At 42.4% G+C, this 25,206-nt stretch overlaps 1 protein-coding gene across 1 annotated transcript in view; it reads right to left on the reverse strand.

Moving 5' to 3' along the window:
* Positions 1 to 14,955, reverse strand: part of clasp1a (cytoplasmic linker associated protein 1a) — a 335,495-nt gene extending 320,540 nt beyond the window's left edge. Inside the window, exons 1-2 of the mRNA XM_067987125.1 lie at positions 14,871 to 14,955; positions 13,127 to 13,601 (exon numbers count right to left, since the gene is read on the reverse strand). Of these exons, the coding sequence (XP_067843226.1) occupies positions 13,127 to 13,321 (195 nt within the window). The 5' untranslated portion in view covers positions 13,322 to 13,601; positions 14,871 to 14,955. The remainder of the gene's footprint in view (positions 1 to 13,126; positions 13,602 to 14,870) is intronic.
* Positions 14,956 to 25,206: the final 10,251 nt, after the last annotated feature.

Raw genomic sequence — 25,206 nt, forward strand, 5'->3', positions numbered from 1 at the left:
CCATCCGTGCTGCATTGAACATCAAGCTCATAACTCGATGAACTGTTATTCCTGCTACCCGGAGAGGGAGAGAATGGGGAGGAGAAGGAGGAGGAGGAGGAGCAAGAAGAGAATGGGGAGGAGGAGGAGGAGGAGCAAGAAGAGAATGGGGAGGAGGAGGAGAAGAGGGAGAGAAGAGGGGAGGGGAGGAAGAGGACGGAAGAAAGAGATATAACAATGTCAATTTAAATTTCCTTTTTATGCCTAATTTTTTTTTATTCATTCACGGGATGTGGGCGTCGCTGGCAAGGCCGGCATTTATTGCCCATCCCTAATTGCCCTTGAGAAGGTGGTGGTGAGCCGCCTTCTTGAACCGCTGCAGTCCGTGTGGTGACGGTTCTCCCACAGTGCTGTTAGGAAGGGAGTTCCAGGATTTTGACCCAGCGACAATGAAGGAACGGCGATATATTTCCAAGTCGGGATGGTGTGTGACTTGGAGGGGAACGTGCAGGTGGTGTTGTTCCCATGCGCCTGCTGCCCTTGTCCTTCTAGGTGGTAGAGGTCGCGGGTTTGTGAGGTGCTGTCGAAGAAGCCTTGGCGAGTTGCTGCAGTGCATCCTGTGGATGGTGCACACTGCAGCCACAGTGCGCCGGTGGTGAAGGGAGTGAATGTTTAGGGTGGTGGATGGGGTGCCAATCAAGCGGGCTGCTTTATCTTGGATGGTGTCGAGCTTCTTGAGTGTTGTTGGAGCTGCACTCATCCAGGCAAGTGGAGAGTATTCCATCACACTCCTGACTTGTGCCTTGTAGATGGTGGAAAGGCTTTGGGGAGTCAGGAGGTGAGTCACTCGCCGCAGAATACCCAGCCTCTGACCTGCTCTCGTAGCCACAGTATTTATATGGCTGGTCCAGTTAAGTTTCTGGTCAATGGTGACCCCCAGGATGTTGATGGTGGGGGATTCGGCGATGGTAATGCCGTTGAATGTCAAGGGGAGGTGGTTAGACTCTCTCTTGTTGGAGATGGTCATTGCCTGGCACTTATCTGGTGCGAATGTTACTTGCCACTTATCAGCCCAAGCCTGGATGTTGTCCAGGTCTTGCTGCATGCGGGCTCGGACTGCCTCATTATCTGAGGGGTTGCGAATGGAACTGAACACTGTGCAGTCATCAGCGAACATCCCCACTTCTGACCTTATGATGGAGGGAAGGTCATTGATGAAGCAGCTGAAGATGGTTGGGCCTAGGACACTGCCCTGAGGAACTCCTGCAGCAATGCCCTGGGGCTGAGATGCTTGGCCTCCAACAACCACTACCATCTTCCTTTGTGCTAGGTATGACACCAGCCACTGGAGAGTTTTCCCCCTGATTCCCATTGACTTCAATTTTACTAGGGCTCCTTGGTGCCACACTCGGTCAAATGCTGCCTTGATGTCAAGGGCAGTCACTCTCACCTCACCTCTGGAATTCAGCTCTTTTGTCCATGTTTGGACCAAGGCTGTAATGCTCATCTCTTTAAAGCATGTACGCAATGTTTTACCCTTGTCAAGTATTTTAAAACAGGTTATACTGGTACCAAGCAATACAAAAAGATGTAACATCTGTGACCTCAAACATTGGAGGGAGACCTAAGCCATGCAAATTATGCTTTTGTTCTTGCACAGTGCTGTGGCAAATAGGTAATTCAGGTTGCATAGTTTTGTTTGTTTTATGATGATTGACATCATAACTATGTCAATGCACGAGATAGTTACAGTGATCACCATCCTCCCTTACTGATTCACATGAAGCGTGCTGTTGCAGTACAGAACCCGGAGTCTTCACTAAAAACACATCTAACTTCTTGGCAACTACCATACTTGCTGCTTCAACTGGAAAGGCACTAATGTTAGCCTGTGAGCTCCATTAAACCCTTAACAATGTTGATCGAATCCATCGCCAAACAAAAATCACATCCTGGCCAATTTCTGAGACTGAAAATGAGATTTTACATGTACCAAAGCAAGTGTGTATATTTGTATGGGAAGCTTACTCAGGATATTTGTACAAACTAATGTGTAAAAAAAAAAATTCTCAGGGAAGATCATTTGCTGAAAAGTGCCAGCTTGGCTCAGTTGTTAGCACTCTCACCTCCAGGTCAGAAGTCATGAGTTTGAACCCCAGTCCAGGACTTGGGTTCATAATCTATAGTAGCACTCAATGCAACACCGAAAGACTGCTGTATTATCAAAAATGCATTACTGTACTTTGGATGAGAGATTAAACAGAGGTCCTATCTACAATAGGAAGATGGCAAGTTTGGTATTCCGGAACAATGAGATTAAGAGAAGTAAAGAGCCTTCTTGACCTAAATTGATCGACATTATCTAATCATTGTACTGTTTATGGATGCTGAAACTCTCATCCAAGCCCTTGTTACCTCCAAACTCGACTATTCTGATAAATGGGTCTTTTTCAGGGTGGCAGGCAGTGATTAGTGCTGGGCCCCAGCTATTCACAATATATATCAATGATTTGGATGAGGGAACCAAATGTAATATTTCCAAGTTTGCTGACGACACAAAACTAAGATTATGCTCCCCAAGTCTAGTTTCACCCATCCTTGGATCGTGAGTTGTGAGGAGGATGCAAAAAGGCTTGAACGCGATTTAGACAAGTTGAGTGAGTGGACAAATACATGGCAGATGCAGTATAACGTGGATAAATGTGAAGTTATCCACTTCAAAAGGAAAAACAGAAAGGCAGAGTATTATTTAAATAGATTGGGGAATGTTGATGTACAAAGGGACCTGGGTGTCCTTGTACACCAGTCACTGAAAGCAAACATGCAGGTGCAACAAGCAGTTTGGAAGACAAATGGTATGTTGGCTTCATTGCAAGAGGATTGGAGTATAGGAGCAAGGATGTCTTACTGCAATTATACAGGGCCTGGGTGAGACCACACCTGGAGTATTGTGTACAGTTTTGGTCTCCTTACCTAAGAAAGGATTATACTTGCCATAGAGGGAGTGCAGCGAAGGTTCAACAGACAGATTCCTGGGATGGCAGGACTGTCAAATGAGGAGAGATTGGGTCGACTCGGCCTGTATTCATTCGAGTTTAGAAGAATGAGAGGGGATCTCATCGCAACAAAATTCTGACAGGGCTAAACAGACTGGATGCAGGGAGGATGTTTCCCCTGGCTGGGGGGGGGGGGGGGTCCAGAACAAGGGGTTAGAGTCTCAGGATACAGGATAGAACATTTAGGACTGAGATGAGGAGAAATTTCTTCACTCAGAGGGTGGTAAACCTATGGAACTCTCTACCACAGAAAGCTGTGGAGGCCAATCACTGAGTATATTTAAGGAGATAGATAGATTTCTAGACAAAAGGCATCAAGGAGTATGGGGAGAGTGCAGGAATATGGTATTGAGATAGAGGATCAGCCATGATCATATTGAATGGCAGAGCTTGCTCGAAGGGCCAAATGAGTAGATTGGGACTCTACTCATTGGAGTTCAGAAGAATGAGAGGCGATCTTATTGAAACATATAAGATTGTGAAGGGTCTTGATCGGGTGGATGCGGTAAGGATGTTCCCAAGGATGGGTGAAACTAGAACTAGGGGGCACAATCTTAGAATAAGGGGCTGCTCTTTCAAAACTGAGATGAGGAGAAACTTCTTCACTCAGAGGGTAGTAGGTCAGTGGAATTTGCTGCCCCAGGAAGCTGTGGAAGCTACATCATTAAATAAATTTAAAACAGAAATAGACCGTTGCCTAGAAGTAAAGGGAATTAGGGGTTACGGGGAGCGGGCAGGAAATTGGACATGAATTTAGATTTGAGGTTAGGATCAGATCAGCCATGATCTCATTGAATGGCGGAGCAGGCTCGAGGGGCCGATTGGCCTACTCCTGCTCCTATTTCTTATGTTCTTATGTTCCTGCTCCTACTTTTTTTTCTATGTATCCAAACTCGTACCAAGTCCCGCTCATCCATCGCCCCTGTGCTTGCTGACCTACATTGGCTCCCGCCTGGCAACGTAGGAACAGGAGTAGGCCATTCAGCCCCTCGTGCCTGCTCCGCCATTTGATAAGATCTGTGATCTAACTCCATATACCTGCCTTTGGCCCATATCCCTTAATACCTTTGGTTGCCAAAAAGCTATCTATCTCAGATTTAAATTTTGCAATTGAGCTAGTATCAATTGCCACTTGCGGAAGAGAGTTCCAAACTTCACCACCCTTTGTGTGTAGAAATGTTTTCTAATCTCGCTCCTGAAAGGTCTGCCTCTAATTTATAGACTGTGCCCCCTACTCCAGAATCCCCAACCAGCAGAAATAGTTTCTCTCTATCCACCCCACCCATTCCCCTTAAATTTAAAATTCTCATCCTTATGTTCAAATCCCTCTATGGCCTCGCCCCTCCCTATCTCTGTAACCTCCTCCAGCCCTACAACCCTCCAAGATCTCTGCACTCCTCCAATTCTGGCCTCGTACACATCCTCAATTTCCTTCGCTCCACCAATGGCAGCCATGCCTTCAGCCATCTAGGACCCAAGCTCTGGAATTCCCCTCCCTAGACCTATCAGCTTCTCCAGCCCCTCCTTTAAGTCGCTCCTTAAAACCTACCTCTTTGACCAAGCTTTTGGTCATCTGTCCTAATGTCTGTGTGGCTCGGTATCAAATTTTGTCTGATAACACTCCTGAAGTGCCTTGGGATGTTTTACATTAAAAGCACTATACAAATGCAAGTTGTTGTTGTTGTTGACTCTTCCTGGCTTTATCATAATGTTTAAAGTATACTAAACAAAACTAGGTAAAACAGAGAATAGTAGAGTACCAAATCAAATTTCTTTTTAAATTGTGTCTGCCCACAGTAAATGGATAGGAGTTTTTCCATAATATATACTTGAATCTCTTAGAAGGCACGATGAGTACATTTGAACTGCAGGAAAAGTTAATGCTACTTAATAGCAATTTTAAAAACAATCAAAAAATTTTAATGTTCCTTCTGTTGGTTTGCAAAAGCAACATATTCTTCAACTAAAGTTACTTAGATAATTACTATACTATGTGCCAAAGTGAGAAAACGCTGGTTCACACCCACCAGTTCCAATCTTGGATTTGCTATCAGGAAAGATAGAAAGTGTAGACTAAACATTTCCCCACATATAGGAAAACAGCAGATGAATCACCAAGGCATTTTTGCACCAGCTGCTTTGAGGTGTGCAAAAGCAACTTTGGGAAGATTTTTACTTTTAAAAAAAAACAGGCAAATATTACAATTCTACTGCATAGATGGTGAAGGGATTGTAAAATTATCTGCCACTGTCAAAGTTACAGGTATGTCCTTCTAGGAAATGAATCAATAAAAGCTGGAGCTTTGCAGCACAAATAGGTATCTCAAAATGTTAACATGCAACTTCCAAGCAAAGTCTAGGTGCAAATTTTTGAACACTTTCTGCAATCAGGTTATCTTTTGACAATGAGCAATGTAGCAGCTTTAGAAAGTAGTTTGGAAAGAATATGTACCTCAGACTCAATTAAAAACTTCCAATTAAAATATTACATGGTAGGAGTAGTGCAGTAACAAAGCAGGAATGGTGGGGTGTGAGCTGAAGCACAAGCACTTTCCCCACAGAGATATAAAAATAAAGGGAGTGTCGCACCAAGCCATTCATGCACTTCCTGGCAACCTATCTGTATTGGAGGAGCACTGGGAGCAGCAGACCTGTCCTTTAAGCTGAAGAACAGAGAAAGGGGAAAATATAACCAGAAAAAAGTGAAATTGTTCTCTTGATCCTTAAGTGAGTTCATTCAGTCAGTAGCTAAGCCATACTGATTAGAATGGTTCAGGTTGGAGTCAGCTGATCACAGCCACGAAGACAGCAGGGTTCTACAATTGTCCTCAGTTTCCCTAGGTTTGGGGGGAGTGGAGACAGAAGAGAAACATGGTCAAGCATTCCCGCTCTTATTTGCTATCCAACGACAGTTGCTGGAAGCTAATATCTGTATTGACATCAGGTGATGACAGGAGCAGGCTGGATACTCTGTGTAAACAGCCTGCCAACAATCACCGTCAAGGCTCCCACTTGACTAATGGTTACTTGGGTAAGGCACCGAAAGGTAACTGTCCCCTCACAAAACTAATACAGCAACGCTTCAGGAAAGGGAGAGAGAGAAGAAAAAGTAGCAATATTTTTTTTAAATTAAAGCAAGAGTCTTACCCTCAAAAAAGATAGCTGCAGTCTTGTTGTTACTTAAAAAAGTCCCAAAAGAAATCTAATTTAATTTTAGTTCAAAAGATTATTTGCATGTCTCTAGGTAGATGAACAATTTAGAAGCTGGCTTCCCACTTAGTCATTTCTATCATGGTCATGTTTTAACTCAAGATATTTAAAAATAAAGAAAAACATGCTGTTGGACTGCAAACGTGAAAAAGCCGCTAATGCTCAGAGTCATTGGGTGGGTATGAATCTAGGTTCAATTGCCACATCTCAATTTGCAATCTGAGCTAAGTCAAGTGGGGAGAAAGTTCCCCCAAGGGTCCGGGTCGCTACTGTCAACCGTTTATGATCAGACCATCATCCTGCATATTTGGCAGCAGGGATGCAAGGTTGGGTGGCCTGCTGAGAAGGGATACTATACAAGATTAGAAAAAAAATTATAAACATGACCAAAAGAAACTCAAAAACGATCTGCATGTAGCATACAAAATTTTAAATATTCCACTTCAAGCTGTAGGCAACCCCCACAAGCTTCTCAGTACTAGCTTCTAGTACTAAGGCAACTGCCCCCTTTTAAAGATATTTTTACCTACTCTTAAAATATCACAAATGTAAATCATAAGGCTACACAACAAGACTACCCTAGAGCAACAGAGAATCCCATCTTGGGGATTAAAACTGACAAATCTCTCTTGCCCTACAAAGAAATTTCTTCACAAGCATCAACACTTATGTTATAAAGACATTTTACAGATAGCAAGAAGCACTACCATCAGGAACAAAGGAGTAACTGTACAGCTTGCTCTATTAAAACAATTCCTTGATTTTTAAAATCAATTTTCTCAACTTTTCTCCGGATAGTGCAGACTCATGATGGGGAATGGTTCCATAAACATCAAACGCTCCGCCCAAGTAACCATTCTTCATACCGGAGCCTAGACAGCGAATATTGAAAGGCTATTTACCAGAGAGCATCACAGCCAAGCTCAATCTTGTCTTCACTCAACATTTAAATGTCCTCTCTTTGCAGCAGTAGTCAATGAATTGCACTCAGAAGCAGAAACCATTCCTAATTTTCCCCTTCCTAACCCAAGAGCACCAGGGCCATCTGTAGTGCCCCTAATGATGCTCCAACTAAGATACACTAACTCAGCAAGCAGTCAAATCTGAAATCTTCTTTATCTGTATGACTCAGCATCATACTTGGCATAACACTTATCAAATGAACCATTAGAAAAGTGAACTTCTTGAAATTTACAAGCATCGTGATCAACAACTTGCATTTATATGGCATCTTTAACGTAGAAAAATGTCCCAAAGTGCTTCACAGAAGCATAAAACAAGCAAAAAAAAATGAACACTAAACCAAAGGAGGAGATATCAGGAGATGTGACCAAAAGCTTGGTCAAAGAGGGGTTTTATAGAGTTTATGGATGGTGGGGATGGGAGGCCGGTCAGGACAGCAATAAAATAATCCTGTCTGGAAGCGACAAAAGCACAGATGAGGGTTTCCATAGCAGATAGGCTGAGGCGGAGGTGAAGATGGCTGATGTTAGAGAGGTGGAAGCAGGCAGTCTTTGTGATGGAATGGATATGGAGACAGAAGCTCAGCTCAAGGTCAAATAGGACACCACGGTGCAAACAGTCTAGTTCGATCTAACAACGGCCAAGGAGAGGGATAGTATCGGGGGTGGCAAGGGTACAGTGTGTGTAGCGGGGGCTGAAGACAACGGCTTCAGTCTTCCCAATGTTATCGGTAGGAAAATGCGGCTCATCCAAGACTGGATCTTTGGGGGCGGGGGCAGAGGGCAGAGGAAGAGAAGGTATGTTAATCTAGAAGCAGAATTTCACAAGGGATTGTAGGGAAAAATTGAATTGTACACACATCAAATGATGGGGATAGCATTTTGTGTAAAAACATGTATCTAACTGCAAGCTAGAGGGGATAACGCATTAGCAAACAACCCAGGAAGAGAAAAACGTGGCCATTAAAATTGCACACACCCACATTAGACTCCTTGAATAGTTCTGAGGGAATGTCACTTATACCAAGCCATTGTGCTGAGATAAACAATTTCAGTCAAAGCAGAAGTGGAGCGCCATAAGTTGCCTCAGTGATCCTAGGGTAAGAAGGAATAAAAAACTTAGCCAGACTTCCCAATGCTGTTCACTATCCTTTAATCCCTCTGGGAAAGTGCACAGATGAACAGCAGGTGAAAACAGGGACTTGTCTGTGATGCCACTATGCTCAAATAGCCTGCTGTCTGTTGCTGTCCTCATCACATCTAAAGTGATGTGGAGATGCCGGTGATGGACTGGGGTTGACAATTGTAAACAATTTTACAACACCAAGTTATAGTCCAGCAATTTTATTTTAAATTCACAAGCTTTCGGAGGCTTCCTCCTTCCTCAGGTAAATGTACCTCATTTACCTGAGGAAGGAGGAAGCCTCCGAAAGCTTGTGAATTTAAAATAAAATTGCTGGACTATAACTTGGTGTTGTAAAATTGTTTACATCTAAAGTGGCCAGTTTGGCAAGGTAACAGACTGCTAGTAATGTCTGGGAAACTGTAACTCAGCAAGTGTCCTTCAGGAAAGGAGAACTGGAAGAACAAAACAAGACATGATAGGGAGATGGTTTGTGGAAACCCACAACTTGCTATGTATTGCAATTTTTTTTAAAATGTGTAATCAGCATATTTCAGATAAACGACAAATCTTCAGGACAAATACTTGTTAGCGTCCCTAACAAGATACCACGTGTGTGAAACATTCACAGGATTGAGCCCTGTTTTCTCTGATACTAACACTCTCACAATAGGTTCCGATCTAATGAGAGGTAATTCTGCGATATCATACTCTCTGCGAGCACTGCTCCCCATTGGTGTCACAGAATTGCTGCTAAATTCGTGCTTAAGGGGCCAACAAATTATTTTATGTTTCCTGACAAATTAGAAAGAAAGGAAGTTATTTCTACTGAACACTAAAGCTTTTTTTCTTTCACATGAATGGTAACTTAATAATGGGAATGCTTTACCAAAATATTAATCCATATTCGACAGGGGAAATTGGCAATGCTAGTCAAACTTCAAATGGGAAAAACTGTAGGGGTGGAGAAGGTTACAGAGGTAGGGAAGTGCAAGGCCATGAAGGGATTTAAACACATGGATGAGAATTTTAAATTGGAGGTGTTGGAGATCTGGGAACTAATTTAGGTCATAAAGTACAGGGGTGATGGGTGAGTGGGACTAGATATGGGCAGTAGAGTTTGGATGAGCTGAAATTTATAATTGTAAACAATTTTACAACACCAAGTTATAGTCCAGCAATTTTATTTTAAATTCACAAGCTTTCGGAGACTTCCTCCTTCCTCAGGTAAATGTTTCAGGAGCTCCTTGAAGCCTACGCATTTATACATATAGAACAATACATGGTGTTTACAGACTGCCCCTGCAACTGCCCGTTGCCAAGGCAATCACCGTGTTCAGACAGAGAGGTGTCACCTGCAGAACCCCCGAATACACATTCAACAAAAAAACAAACAAACAGAGAAAAAAAACAGAGAGGCAGAAACATCCGGAGAAGGCAGAGAGAGCCAGCAAATGACCCATTATATTAAAAACAGATAACATTTGTTCGCTGGTGGGGTAACGTGTAGCGTGACATGAACCCAAGATCCCGGTTGAGGCCGTCCTCATGGGTGCGGAACTTGGCTATCAATTTCTGCTCGACGATTTTGCGTTGTCGTGTGTCTCGAAGGCCGCCTTGGAGTACGCTTACCCGAAGGTCGGTGGATGAATGTCCATGACTGCTGAAGTGTTCCCCGACTGGGAGGGAACCCTCCTGTTTGGCGATTGTTGCGCGGACAATCGCCAAACAGGAGGGTTCCCTCCCAGTCGGGGAACACTTCAGCAGTCATGGACATTCATCCACCGACCTTCGGGTAAGCGTACTCCAAGGCGGCCTTCGAGACACACGACAACGCAAAATCGTCGAGCAGAAATTGATAGCCAAGTTCCGCACCCATGAGGACGGCCTCAACCGGGATCTTGGGTTCATGTCACGCTACACGTTACCCCACCAGCGAACAAATGTTATCTGTTTTTAATATAATGGGTCATTTGCTGGCTCTCTCTGCCTTCCGGATGTTTCTGCCTCTCTCTGTTTTTTTTCTCTGTTTGTTTTTTTGTTGAATGTGTATTCGGGGGTTCTGCAGGTGACACCTCTCTGTCTGAACACGGTGATTGCCTTGGCAACGGGCAGTTGCAGGGGCAGTCTGTAAACACCATGTATTGTTCTATATGTATAAATGCGTAGGCTTCAAGGAGCTCCTGAAACATTTACCTGAGGAAGGAGGAAGTCTCCGAAAGCTTGTGAATTTAAAATAAAATTGCTGGACTATAACTTGGTGTTGTAAAATTGTTTACAATTGTCAACCCCAGTCCATCACCGGCATCTCCACATCATGACTGAAATTTATAGATGGTGGAGATGAAAAGCCAGGACAGCATTGGAATAGTTGAATCTGGAGATGACACAGTGTTGGAGGACCAAAAACCAATATAAAATAATAGTCACTGGCAACTATGGATGATTGCGGATAAATATTGTACAAGTTGCTAAAGCAAGACATTCAAAGTTATCTATTGGTAAATACATCCTTCGCAGTAAATATGAGGCACAAATTTCTTACTGATTAGTAAAACTCTAAAACATCATAATTCATTGTCCTGCTAGATTGTATTTTTTAAATAAATGAAACTGGTTGGCCCCATGCCTCAGTGGGCAAATGCACCACTTGGTGTGTTACTGAGCCATATTGACTAAGATGGTTCCACATTCCAGGATTTTATTTTGAGAACGCCAATTTCAGGATGCTGCAACTGTGGGCTAGGCAGATACAAATTACATATGCACCAAGTTCCCAGTCAAGATCTCTATACAGTGACTCCTGCTGGAAAGTACACATGGACGTTGGTCAGGAATATGATGGGATTGGGATGAGCAGCCTATTTATGGTCCAGATTCATGAAGAACAGCCACTTGAGGTCCAGAGTGCTGCCTTCACAGCCTTCAGGCTAAGAGGGGAGAAAATAAATGATAAAAACTGGACTGAATTCTGTTCAAAAAACAGTCCCAGTTTCATCATAGGTTTGGAACAGTGTCAGACATAATGGCAGCCTGTGGATAAGAGCATGAAAGGATGGTAGGCAGATATGTAAAAGCTTTTCCAAGTCATTTCCTGTATTCTAATTTTATCTTTTAGTCCTCATATCAGGAGTTGTAGTTTTTGCTGGAGTATGTTGTTTGGTGTCATGCACGTTTAAATCTTTTCTACCATGTGTGTGGGAGTTAATATAGGAACTGCCTGGCTCAATGTTAAAAATTAACTCAGTATATTTTGTGCAAAGTCATGGTACTTTACAAAAGTTTAAATAAAGATGCATGTGGAATAAAGTCTATTGTACTTTCCCAAATTCAGTGTGTTAAAAGTCATGACATTTAATACGAAATGTTCACACACAAGTATCCAGAATAGCAGAAATCAATTAATGAAATCTGCATGATGGAGAGCGAGCCAGTTTTTATTATTGAAACTCATTCTCCCTTTATGGAAGTTTCTTGTTTGTTAACTTTTCCTTCTGCCCCTTTTATTGGCACTTGCCAAAGCTGGAAAGTAACTCATCTCAGGCAGATTGGTAAATGGAATTTTCTAATCCCAGAGTCCATACATAGTATTAATTTATTCAGTTATGATTAAAGCTGTAACTTTATCACAGATGCTGAGATTTTCATGCACCTCTCATTCCATCATACTTTCCTTGGACAGATCTGAAACAAAATCCTTCTGTTGCACACTAAGCATGTACTACCTCTGACACGGATTTGGATTTAATTTGAAGAGAATTACTTGGGGCGCATTTACAATTGGACCTGCACAGAATTTTAAACTTAATCCACATAGTTTTCTAATTTACAAAGCCCCAGATAATCTAAAAGCTCCACCAGCAGATTCACCCAGGATTTTTTTTTTGTGAGCTGAATGCTTCCCATTTGTAGCGTTCAGTTGGCTTTGCAATTCATAATGAAGTAGTACCATGCACATTAATTGATTGCAGAAATTTGACATTCCCCCAAAAATACAGTAGTATTTCCAGTAATCTTGCCCACAAGGCCTCAACAGCCAGGGATTGACAGAAAGAAGCAAAACCTACTGTCCCAAAGTGAAACAACCATGGCACAACCAGCTGAGGAAATGGCCTCACAAAACACATCTGTCAAAGGTGGAAATCAAATTGGTCTCATTGATACACTGTAGAACATTAGTATTATGCCCAGTTTTGGTACCCATATACAGCAGTGATTTCAAGCCCTTGGAGGAACAGGAAACAAAGTTATACCTAGCTTTAGAGCTCTTAGCTATCACGATAGGTCCCAGGAGTTGCATAGTATGAGAAACAAAGGCTTAGCAGATATAATTGAGATTTTTTAAAAATGATGGGAATAGTTTCTAGATTCTTTCCAGTTGGACAGGTTATTTGAGATAGACAGGGTTGGGAAAACTTGGGATTATGATTATAAAATACATAAGCAAAGAATCAAATGAGATGCTAGTATTTATTTTCAGAAAGTTATCACCCTCAGATTACCAAAGCATGCAATGAGTATGGATTCCTTGCGGAACTTCAAGAGAGAGCAGGACAAGTTCCTGAGACAGAACATTCCAATTTTATTTTTTGTAATAGGCTACAGATGTATAATATCCAGAGTCATTCACTTTTCCTAACAAAAATGTTGTAACAAATATTTATCTTTGCAATGAAAATTGGAATCATTAATAATGGATTATTGAATCAGAACAACACAAAGATGAATATGTGTTAAAACCTTTCATTAGCAAAAGTTAGTTAAGTCAAGATATTAAAGCTGTTAAACAAACATACCTTAAAGTTACTGGAGTTTACCCAACCAGCACCAAGGCCATCAACCATTCGATCAAGCATTGACTGGTCCTGTTCTAGATCATGGGACTTCTGACGATCTGTTATGTACTCCATCAGATCTTGAGCAATTTGCAGCCGACGTCCCATGTCTTTCTGCAGCACTTGTGCTAAGAAATACTCCATGCAGGGCTCCATGTTTGCAATGCAGCCGCAGCAGAAACAAGGGCAGTAGGTCTAGAAAACAAACTACTTTATATTTATCCTAGAGGTCGTTGATCCGCTTGCTGAAGGTTACTGAGCAGCTCTGGTGAACAGATACGATCTGGGGAACGACAACAATGCACCATGTGTGTTTTCAGGAGCAGCTGGATGAGGGGGGCGGGGGGAGCGTTTAATATCCTAACAAGATAGCAGCAAACCAGGAACACTGGAGAGTGCAACAAAGGCACTTCATAATTCAATATTCAGGGCAATCCTAAAAAACAAACAAAATAAATAAAAGCTTTAAATATTTGGTATTGCAAGTATTAAAATTAGCAAGCAAAACAAACATTTTTTGTTGTGTTATTCATTGATTGTCTGCCTCTACAAGGCCCATTTGACTACAATCCTGACAGGTTTAGCTCAGTATTTCTTTCAAACATTGCAATACGTTCTACCTCCGGTGGTGTGATCTGCAATTGAGGCTTAAAAACAGCAAACACTCAGGCAGTAAATTGGGCAAGATTGCCATTAAAGGTGTTTTTTTTTGTCGTTACAAGGTTTTAAAGCAGCTTCGTCCACCTCGGATCCTCTCCTATATTTTTTGCAGGATATGGATAATTTCTTGCACATGCGCAACACTTCCCCCTCCCCCTCTTAAACTTCCTGCCAAATTCAGATCCTACCGACAGGAATTAAGATTTTTTTTCCCCCCCTCTCAACGTGAGAATTGTAGGAAAAGCCAACCCTTCCTCCCCCTCCTCCCCAGGAATGGTGCAGAACAACAGACTGCTAAAGAAAACGAGCCTAAGGACACTATGCTGTCTGCAAATGAAGGCTCGGCCTAAAATAAAAACTTACAATCAGGCATTGTTTATTAAAAGAGCATTGTTTTAAAAAAAGATCAAAATGAGAACGATTAGATTAATTAAAAATAATGGCCGCGAATAATAAATACCCAACAAATTAATCCAACTGAGATTGGCTACAAAGGAACACAATGATCTGGGCTCACGATCCTCGCTAACTTGTTAACGAAATTGTTATTTTATTTGCAATTTTTTTTGCTCGGAGTGATTGAGTTGTAGTATTTAGTGGCGAATCCTCTCCCCGTCTCTCCCGCACAGCCATTATTCCAGGACTGTATTTGGCAGCACTGTAATAACAGCCGGCGACACACAATCACCCACCCAAAAACACACCTAATTAAAGGGGAGGGGTTAGAGACAACGCCCCCCCCCCCTAAAAAAAAGTACAAAATAAACCAGTTAACCCCATCACCCCCCCCCCCCTCTTAACGCTAGCCCACAACCAACCGCACTCCCAACGGCCGGCGCTAAGCCTCCGCCAACAGGCCTCAAACCGGCCCATTTACCCTCGGCTCGCCTGCCTCCATTTGTCTTCAATTCCCCCTCTCCCTTCCTCCTGCTCCCCCGATTGCAAACGCAACCCCTCGGGCCCGGCACTGCCCATTTGCTAATCACCAAATACCGTTTGCTTTATTTCCATTGGCACCAAACGGTGCAACCCCCCCCCTTCTCACCAGACAGACTCAACTCTCGAGCACCCCCCCGCCGCCGCCGCTCTCCAACCGCTCGCCGCCTCCTTAAAGGGAACAAACCGCCATAGCAGCGAGCCGGCCGCGACGTCACACGCACGCACGTACGCACGCGCGAGAGCGCAGTGGGGGTGGGGAAAGGGACCTCACACTGCGACTCCGGTGCAAGGACAAGCGATGCAAATCCACGCACATGCACACCTTCCATACCACCACCACCATCCCTTCCTCCCATGCAGTATGCTCTAGTGTTTGCATTGTTTTTATTGCAATTCTTTTTAAATGGGCAGAGCTGGGGGGAAAAAAAAATAATGCATAAGATTTTTTTTTAAAAATTGAGATGGATTTGCCAAGTGTCACAAGTCATGGGTGGGTTTCAATCACTCATTTTGTTTTACGGAAAAAGCGATCTATTTCTATTTATGCACATCACTCCCAAGGAAAGAAAAAACTTGCATTTGTACAGCCACCTTTCATATCATCAGGACATCCGAAAGCGTTTGATAACCAATGGATTAGGAACATCAGAACAGGAGTAGGCCATTCAGCCCTTCGAGCCTGTTTCGCCATGCAATTAGATCGTCGCTTATCTACATCTTAACCCCATCTGCCCACCTTGGTTCCGTAACCCTTACTACCCTTGCGTAACAAAAATCTATCGATCTCAGTTTTGAAATTTTCAACTGACTTAGCCTCGACAGCTCTTTTGGGGGAGAGAGTTCCAGATTTCCACTACCCTTTGAAGTGCAATTACTATTGTTATGTAAGAAAATACATTGACCAATTTGCACACAGCAACATCCCACAAACAGCAAATGAATGACCAGACAATATGTTTGGTAGTGCTAGTTGATTAAAAAAGAGAATTCCCTGCTCTTCTACAAATAGTGCATGAGATAGTTTACATCCATCCAATAAAGAATTCAGGAGAAACTTCTTTACTCAGAGAGTGGTTAGAATGTGGAACTTGCTACCACGTGGAAGTAGTTGATGTGAATAACATAGATGCATTTAAGGGGAAGCTAGATAAGTGCATGAGGGAGAAAAGAATAGAAGGATATGCTGATAGGGTTAAATGAAGTAGGGTGGGAAGAGGCTCGTGCGGGGCATAAACACCAGCATAGACCATTTAGGCCGAATGGCCTGTTTCTGTGCTGTAAATTCCATGCAATCTGAGCAGGCATATGGAGCCTTAGTTTAAAGTCTCATTGGAAAAAAGAGCACTTCTGACAATGCAGCATTCCCTCAATATTGCACTATTGTGTCAGCCTAGTAGGGGGAGTGTTTGCCAGTGCTGTTGGGGAGGGTTTAAACTAATGTGGCAGGGGGATGGGAACCGATGCAGGAAGTCAGTGGGAAATAAAGTGGTGACAGAAACAAAAGGCAGTAAGGGAGAGTGTACAGAACATGACCAGACAGATGGTCTGAGAAAGCAGGGCAAAGACCAAGGGAAGTCTAGATTAAACTGCATTTATTTCAATGCAAGAAGTCTGATGGGCAAGGCAGATGAACTCAGGGCATGGATGGGTACATGGGACTGGGATGTTATAGCTATTACTGAAACATGGCTAAGGGAGGGGCAGGACTGGCAGCTCAATGTTCCAGGGTACAGATGCTATAGGAAAGATAGAGCAGGAGGTAAGAGAGGAGGGGGAGTTGCGTTCTTGATTAGGGAGAACATCACGGCAGTAGTGAGAGGGGATATATCCGAGGGTTCGCCCACTGAATCCATATGGGTAGAACTGAAAAATAAGAAGGGAGAGATCACTTTGATAGGATTGTACTACAGACCCCCAAATAGTCAACGGGAAATTGAGGAGCAAATATGTAAGGAGATTACAGACAGCTGCAAGAAAAATAGGGTGGTAATAGTAGGGGACTTTAACTTTCCCAACATTGACTGGGACAGCCATAGCATTAGGGGCTTGGATGGAGAGAAATTTGTTGAGTGTATTCAGGAGGAATTTCTCATTCAGTATGTGGATGGCCCGACTAGAGAGGGGGCAAAACTTGACCTCCTCTTGGGAAATAAGGAAGGGCAGGTGACAGAAGTGTTAGTGAGGGATCACTTTGGGACCAGTGATCATAATTCCATTAGTTTTAAGATAGCTATGGAGAAGGATAGGTCTGGCCCAAAAGTTAAAATTCTAAATTGGGGAAAGGCCAATTTTGATGGTATTAGACAGGAACTTTCAGAAGTTGATTGGGAGAGTCTGTTGGCAGGCAAAGGGACGTCTGGTAAGTGGGAGGCTTTCAAAAGTGTGTTAACCAGGGTTCAGGGTAAGCACATTCCTTATAAAGTGAAGGGCAAGGCTGGTAGAAGTAGGGAACCTTGGATGACTCGGGAGATTGAGGCACTAGCCAAAAAGAAGAAGGAGGCATATGACATGCATAGGCAGCTGGGATCAAGTGGATCCCTTGAAGAGTATAGAGATTGCCAGAGTAGAGTTAAGAGAGAAATCAGGAGGGCAAAAAGGGGATATGAGATTGCTTTGGCAGATCAGGCAAAGGTGAATCCAAAGAGCTTCTACAAATACATAAAGGGCAAAAGGGTAACTAGGGAGAGAGTAGGGCCTCTTAAGGATCAACAAGGTCATCTAAGTGCGGAACCACAAGAGATGGGTGAGATCCTGAATGAATATTTCACATCGGTATTTACGTTTGAGAAAGGCATGGATGTTAGGGAACTTGGGGAAATAAATAGTGATGTCTTGAGGAGTGTACATATTACAGAGAGGGAGGTGCTGGAAGTCTTAACGCGCATCAAGGTAGATAAATCTCCGGGACCTGATGAAATGTATCCCAGGACGTTATGGGAGGTTAGGGAGGAAATTGCGGGTCCCCTAGCAGAGATATTTGAATCATCCACCGCTACAGGTGAGGTGCCTGAAGATTGGAGGGTAGCAAATGTTGTGCCTTTGTTTAAGAAGGGCGGCAGGGAAAAGCCTGGGAACTACAGACCAGTGAGCCTGACATCTGTAGTGGGTAAGTTGTTAGAGGGTATTCTGAGGGACAGGATCTACAGGCATTTGGAGAGGCAGGGACTAATTAGGAACAGTCAGCATGGTTTTGTGAGAGGAAAATCATGTCTCACGAATTTGATTGAGTTTTTTGAAGGGGTAACCAAGAAGATAGATGAGGGCTGTGCAGTAGACGTGGTCTACATGGACTTCAGCAAAGCATTTGACAAGGTACCGCATGGTAGGTTGTTACATAAGGTTAAATCTCATGGGATCCAAGGTGAGGTAGCCAATTGGATACAAAATTGGCTTGACGACAGAAGACAGAGGGTGGTTGTAGAGGGTTGTTTTTCAAACTGGATGCCTGTGTCCAGCGGTGTGCCTCAGGGATCGGTGCTGGGTCCGCTGTTATTTGTTATTTATATTAATGATTTGGATGAGAATTTAGGAGGCATGGTTAGTAAGTTTGCAGATGACACCAAGATTGGTGGCATTGTGGACAGTGAAGAAGGTTATCTGGGATTGCAACGGGATCTTGATCAATTGGGCCAGTGGGCCGATGAATGGCAGATGGAGTTTAATTTAGATAAATGTGAGGTGATGCATTTTGGTAGATCGAATCGGGCCAGGACCTACTCCGTTAATGGTAGGGCGTTGGGGAGAGTTATAGAACAAAGAGATCTGGGAGTACAGATTCATAGCTCCTTGAAAGTGGAGTCACAGGTGGATAGGGTGGTGAAGAAGGCATTCGGCATGCTTGGTTTCATTGGTCAGAACATTGAATGCAGGAGTTGGGATGTCTTGTTGAAGTTGTACAGGGCATTGGTGAGGCCACACTTGGAGTACTGTGTACAGTTCTGGTCACCCTATTATAGAAAGGATATTATTAAACTAGAAAGAGTGCAGAAAAGATTTACTAGGATGCTACCGGGACTTGATGGTTTGACTTACAGGGAGAGGTTAGACAGACTGGGACTTTATTCCCTGGAGAGTAGGAGGTTAAGGGGTGATCTTATAGAAGTCTATAAAATAATGAGGGGCATAGATAAGGTCGATAGTCAAAATCTTTTCCCAAAGGTAGGGGAGTCTATAACGAGGGGGCACAGATTTAAGGTGAGAGGGGAGAGATACAAAAGGATCCAGAGGGGCAATTTTTTCACTCAAAGGGTGGTGAGTGTCTGGAACGAGCTGCCAGAGGCAGTAGTAGAGGCGGGTACAATTTTGTCTTTTAAAAAGCATTTGGACAGTTACATGGGGAAGATGGGTATCGAGGGATATGGGCCAAGTGCAGGCAATTGGGACTAGCTTAGTGGTATAAACTGGGCGACATGGACATGTTGGGCCGAAGGGCCTGTTTCCATGTTGTAACTTCTATGATTCTATGATTACAGGCCCAAGTTGGTACAGGGACTTGAACCATAACCTTCCAACTGAGTCAAAGTGACACTTAGCAGGTGGAATTGTGGGGAAGGGGAGGGGGAAATTAAGTACAGTTGGCAAAATCCAGAATGTTCGATGGAGAAAGGGAGACAGAAGCCAAAGTATTGTGCAGTTGCTAACTTGTATCATGGTTCTTCACTGTTATGAAATATGCTGTGTTCTATATACATAACCATTTTGGAGTTTTACCTAGAAGAATTTGGAGCCCCTGTTATCTGGTAATTATGTGGGTCTCTTAAAAATTAACACAGCAACGTATGTCTTGTATTAGCTGATCTCAGCCAGAGCACCACAATTGGCCTCAGCTTCCTCAGGGCTCCTGCTCCTGATCACTATCCCATCGTCCCTGCTGAACACTGTGTGTGGCATCAAATGAGGACAGAATTATTGCAATGCCCTACACAGTCAATACTCCACCTAGGTTTACACATGAAGAATGACTATTTGGATGAATTATCAGAAGGTGCTGAGTCAGTGCCTTCAGCCAGAGACAGGGCAAAAATTAAGGAAAAGGTTAACATTTCTCAATATGTTTTTTCAAGTTTTCTCACCTACTTTTTGAAAAGCACTAACTCATGCTGGGGTAGAATTATGCAGGCACCAGGTACCCTTTGATACCTCACCCAAGTGATTATTTTTCATGCATAAGACTGCACAGTGCATGTTGCCAGGCTATTCAACAGGGAATCGTAGCTGAGTCCAAGGCTATCTTCAATTGACAGCCACATGCATGTAATTTTCAGCACTGAAAAGCAATCAGGATCAGGAACTGATTGATTTTTCTCCTCCCTAACCTAACATATTCCAATATCCTAAGTTTCCAAAGTTTCATGGATCCCAGCACGTGTGACAATTGAAAAGTTGCATTTGAAATTTTGCAATGATTATTTTATAATATGTTCAGAGTGATGGGGTGCTGAATCTCTTTCACTCATGTATACCCATCTATATCTGAGAGAGAACACAAACACAAGGACAGCAGAGACGGTTTATTTAAAGGAGGAAAATCCTGGAAGGGTTGTAGAACCATAGAATCTTACAGTACAGAAGGAGGCCATTTGGCCCATCGTGCCTGTGCCAGCTCTTTGAAAGAGTTCTCCAATTAGTCCCGCTCCCCCGCTCTTTCCCCATTGCCTTGCAACTTTTTACTTTTCAAGTATATATCCAATTCCCTTTTGAAAGTTACTATTGAATCTGCTTCCACCGCCCTTTCCTGCAGTGCATTCCAGACCATAACAACTCACTGCATTAAAAAAAATCTCTTGATCTCCCCTCTGGTTCTTTTGCCAATTATCTTAAATCTGAGCCAGTGGAAATAGTTTTTCCTTATTTACCCTATCAAAATCTCTCATAATTTTGAATTCCTCTATTAAATCGCCCCTTAACCTTTTCTGCTCTAAGGAAAACAATCTCTGCTTCTCTAGTTTTTCCACATAATTAAAGTCCCTCATCTCTGGTATCATTCTAGTAAATCTCCTCTGCACTCTCTCCAAGACCTTGCCATCCTTCCTAAAGTGTGGTGCACAGAATTGGACACCAGCTGAGGTCCAACCAATGATTTATCATCATTTAAATAAGGAGGGGAGGTCTGCATTAAAGGTCATGTATTTAGAAATGGTGCATTTAGAGTAGCTGTTTAGTACCAATTAGCCCTGTTGTAAATGTTGGTGAAAAAGGAAAGCTGCCAGTTGGTTTTATATTTTCTTGAGTTTTGGGTATTGATTTTCAGTACATAAATCCACCATGTAGCCTGATGAATTAGTCTGATTGTTCAATTTGTGTCCTGTAATCAACATGATGAAATCACTTCAGTACCAAATAAAAGTTATCATTAACTATAGATATCTGTGTCTATTTGAAAGATACAGTGAGACACTGTAATGGAAGGGAAAGTAACAAATGCTGAAACACAGTGCAAAGTATCCATGAGAACTGGTAGATTCATCCCATCAAAATGTCTAATTACCCTTATGACATATGCAGCTATGATATATATACACACACAGTATATTCAAGGCTGAGACAGATAGACTCTTGCACTCATGGGGAATCAAGAGATATGGGGATCAGGCAGGAAAGTGGAGTTGAGCTTGAAGATCAGCCATGATCTGATTGAATGGCGGAGCAGGCTCGGGGGGCCGTATGGCCTACTCCTGCTCCTATTTCTTATGTTCTTATGTTCACAGAGCAAGAGGGATCTACAGTACTATTACAGGAAAAGAATGAGAATATAAACAGTTAAAAAAATACAATTCCCCTCCAGCAGTAAAATCGAAGTAAACATGTGATCATTCCCAGTCCCCACCATGAATCTCTATGTTCTAATCAGAGTTCCTATCCATCTACTTTTAAATTCCTTTTTTAACTGTCAAACATACCTGCTCCAACATTTTGGGGAGAACATTTCTATTTTATATTACACAGCTTATTCTGTGGTGACAAAGTTTGCATTGGAAAAATTCAGTGAATGCATGAACTCATTAAAGTTTCTGTGCAGTGTGAGTGCAGGAGCCTGCTTTCAGTAAATGGCCTAGTTAACCAGCATTACACAATTAATTTTGTCAGTGTAAGGAAAAACATTTGCACATATGCCGAGAGGTACAAAGTGTATAACAAAACACAAACTGAATGGAAAAGGGAATTTGTGTTTCTATTTTTAATTTCTAGGCAATCAAATTCACTGGACGATTACAAAGCTCATTAGGCCAGTATTGTGAACTGAGACAGTTCATCTAAAGCCTAACTCTACTAGTCACATCAGCATGTGATTACTGCCCTAGCAATCCTTTGCAAGTTTATCCCTATGTCATCCCATTTAATTATCATATCTTCTTATAGTGGCACACATACCATGACTGGATTATTCCATTAGCTTCTTTCTCCAGTAAATGTTTTGAACCTTCAACTTTTTAATTCACCTACAACAGCAAATGTGTCAAGCTTAGCACATGAATACAACACAAAAACTGTTAGTATGGTGCAAAACTATGAACAATTATCTTTCAAAAGAAAGTACCAGCAAAATTAATTACTAATATGTAGCTGGCCTCTAGAAAAATGAAAATTATGGATTGGCAACGTTTCGTGTACTCCAAAAATAAATTGGGTGGAATCAAATCCTAAGTTGTTTGTATGTTTATATGTTGCAAACCAATGTTTTTATTAACACAATTAGCATTTAAATAGATGATTAGGAAATTTTGTACACAGGCAAATATTTGCATTATATAATATATTTTAACATATTCACTTATTCTTTGGCGATAACAGGGGAGCATACAACATATTATGTACATGAACAAGCACAGCAAATTAATTAATGTTACATTATTAGATTATATTAAATTAAACTTGAAGACAGGACTGTTTAATATCAATCACTCTGAAGGACAGATGGCTAATGCTAAACCACAAATTTCATGACATTCATGGAGATGTCCATGACTGGACTGTTCCACCCTTCCAATGGAAATAGGGCAAGAAATTGAAAAAAAGGGAGGAGGAAAATTGCTGCAACTTTAAATATCTTATTTTATAGACCACACATATTTTACAAAAAATGTAACCACTGATCTCTGCAAGTGTGGGTGACAGGTTTAAGCTCAACTGTGATACCCTACCTTCTGTAACTGGATAGTCCAGTAAACTGTAAACTGGCCCCAATCTTGGGGCCAGTTTACATTTTAGAAGTTTGCAGGCACTTTAGTCAGCAATCCCAGCTGAATAGTGCACTGTTTTGGTGAAGAGTGAGCTCCAGTGGAACCATATTTCGGCAAGGAGGGGTTGGGTAACAAAAATGGCAGAAAAGCAAGTCAAACGTAGTCCTGATATGACACAATACAAAGCAACTCCGTCTGACTTCTGTATCACCGTTAGCAATAGTTTCAGATGACCTACTTATTAAGTGAATAATTGTCTTCAAACTATGCCTTATTGGAGCCAATGCACAGTTTAATATATTGCTGTTGATTTTACTGAGACATTTTTAACAAAATTAAAACTAATACATAATAAAATTTGAGATTGAAGTAAAATACAGCAACAATAGAATGTAAAAAAAAAGTCTGCAGCGATAAAGACCACATATAATTATTCCATCATAGATTTCCTTCCAACACCTATTGATCTCCTGTTTAAAGGAGCACCAAGTTCCTTCCCCTAAAAAAAATCACATGGCACCATAAATATCTCTATTATCCTCACTTCAATAGCGGGAGCAGCAGCTGATATGGCTCCAGTAATGAATATATTTCTGAATATATTTAGAGAAAGATAGAGCCTGCGGATCATGGGGACAGAGTTGGGAGATAAAGAAGAGCAGAAACAGGGAGATCCCAGGTTTGGTCTCTGCCTTACGCTGAATTCATTGATCTGAGCAGGAGCTGGGGGGAGAGATTTGGTATCAGCACTATAATTGTCCTTAGATCCCTGAGTTAGAGAGGGGATAATCAGCCATAGTTCCCACTGCTGGTGATAGCTACCCAATTACTTCAGCTGGAAGTGTGTGTTTGTGGTTGACAAGTGAGGACAGACTGAGCTCAGCAATTGAATAGGTTCTGAATGCCTACACATGAGCAGTGTAGTGGAGGGAGCCTGATATTCATGAAACCATACCACAACAAGAAGTCAATGTGTTCAGGAAAGGAAGGGGGACAAGAAAATTAGTGAGAGAAAAAAAAGGACAGTGTTTGGAGATTATGGGCACAGAACTGTGTGATGTTAATGCCAGCTTACCTCAGTTGGCAGCACTCTCACATCAAAGTCAGAAGGTTGTGGACTGAAGTCCCACTCCAGGACTTAGGCAGCACTTTAGTGTATTGTCAGAAGTGCTGCCTTTCAGACGAGGCAATCAAACCAGGGCCCCATTGGCCAGTTCAGGTGAAAGATCCCATAGCACTGTGAAAAAGAGTAGGGAGTTCTCCTGGTGTCTTGGCCAATATTCTTCCCTAAACCAACAACACCAAAACAGATTAACTGGTCACTCATCTCATTTAATGTTTTTGAGATTCTGTTATGTGTAAATTGACTGCCTACTTAGCAATAACTAGAGTGGATATCACAGAAAGAGGTCACTCGGCCCATCGTTTCCATGCTGGTCAAAAAAGAGCTATCCAGCTTAATCCCACTTTCTAGCACTTGGTCCGTAGCCCTGTAGGTCACAGCACTTCAAGTGCACATCCAAATACTTTCAGGCAGTGAGTTCCAGACCCCCACCACCCTCTGGGTGAAAAGAATTCTCCTCAGCTCTCCTCTAATCCTTCTCCCAATTACTTTAAATCTATGCCTCTTGTCACTGACCACTCTGCTAAGAGGAATAGGTCCTCCCTATCCACTCTATCTGGTCCCATCATAATTTTATATACCTCAATTAAATCTCCCTCAGCCTCCTTTGTTCCAAAGAAAACAACTCCAGCCTATCCAATCTTTTCTCATAGCTACAATTCTCCAGCCGTGGGAACATTCTCGTAAATTTCCTCTGTACCTTCTCTAGTGTAATCACATCTTTCCTGTAATGTGGTGACCAGAACTGTGCGCAGTACTCAAGCTGTGGCCGAACCAATGTTTTATACAGTTCTAGCATACCCTCCCTGCTCTTATATTCTATGCCTCGGCTAATAAAGGAAAATATCCCGTATACCTTTTTAACCACTTTATCTATCTGTCCTACTACCTTCAGGGATCGGTGGACATGCAAGGTCCCTTTGTTCCTCTACACCTCTCAGTATCCGCCCATTCCTTTGCCTTGTTTGCCCTCCCCAAATGCATCATCTCACACTTCTCTGGAATGAATTCCATTTGCCACTTTTCTGTCCACCTGACCAGTCCATTGATATCTTCCTGCAGACTAAGCTTTCCTCCTCACTATCAACCACATGGCCAATTTTTGTATCATCTGCAAACTTCTTGATCAAGCTCCCCAC

Source organism: Heptranchias perlo, chromosome 7, assembly GCF_035084215.1.
Source record: "Heptranchias perlo isolate sHepPer1 chromosome 7, sHepPer1.hap1, whole genome shotgun sequence".
NCBI classification, from domain to species: Eukaryota; Metazoa; Chordata; class Chondrichthyes; order Hexanchiformes; family Hexanchidae; genus Heptranchias; species Heptranchias perlo.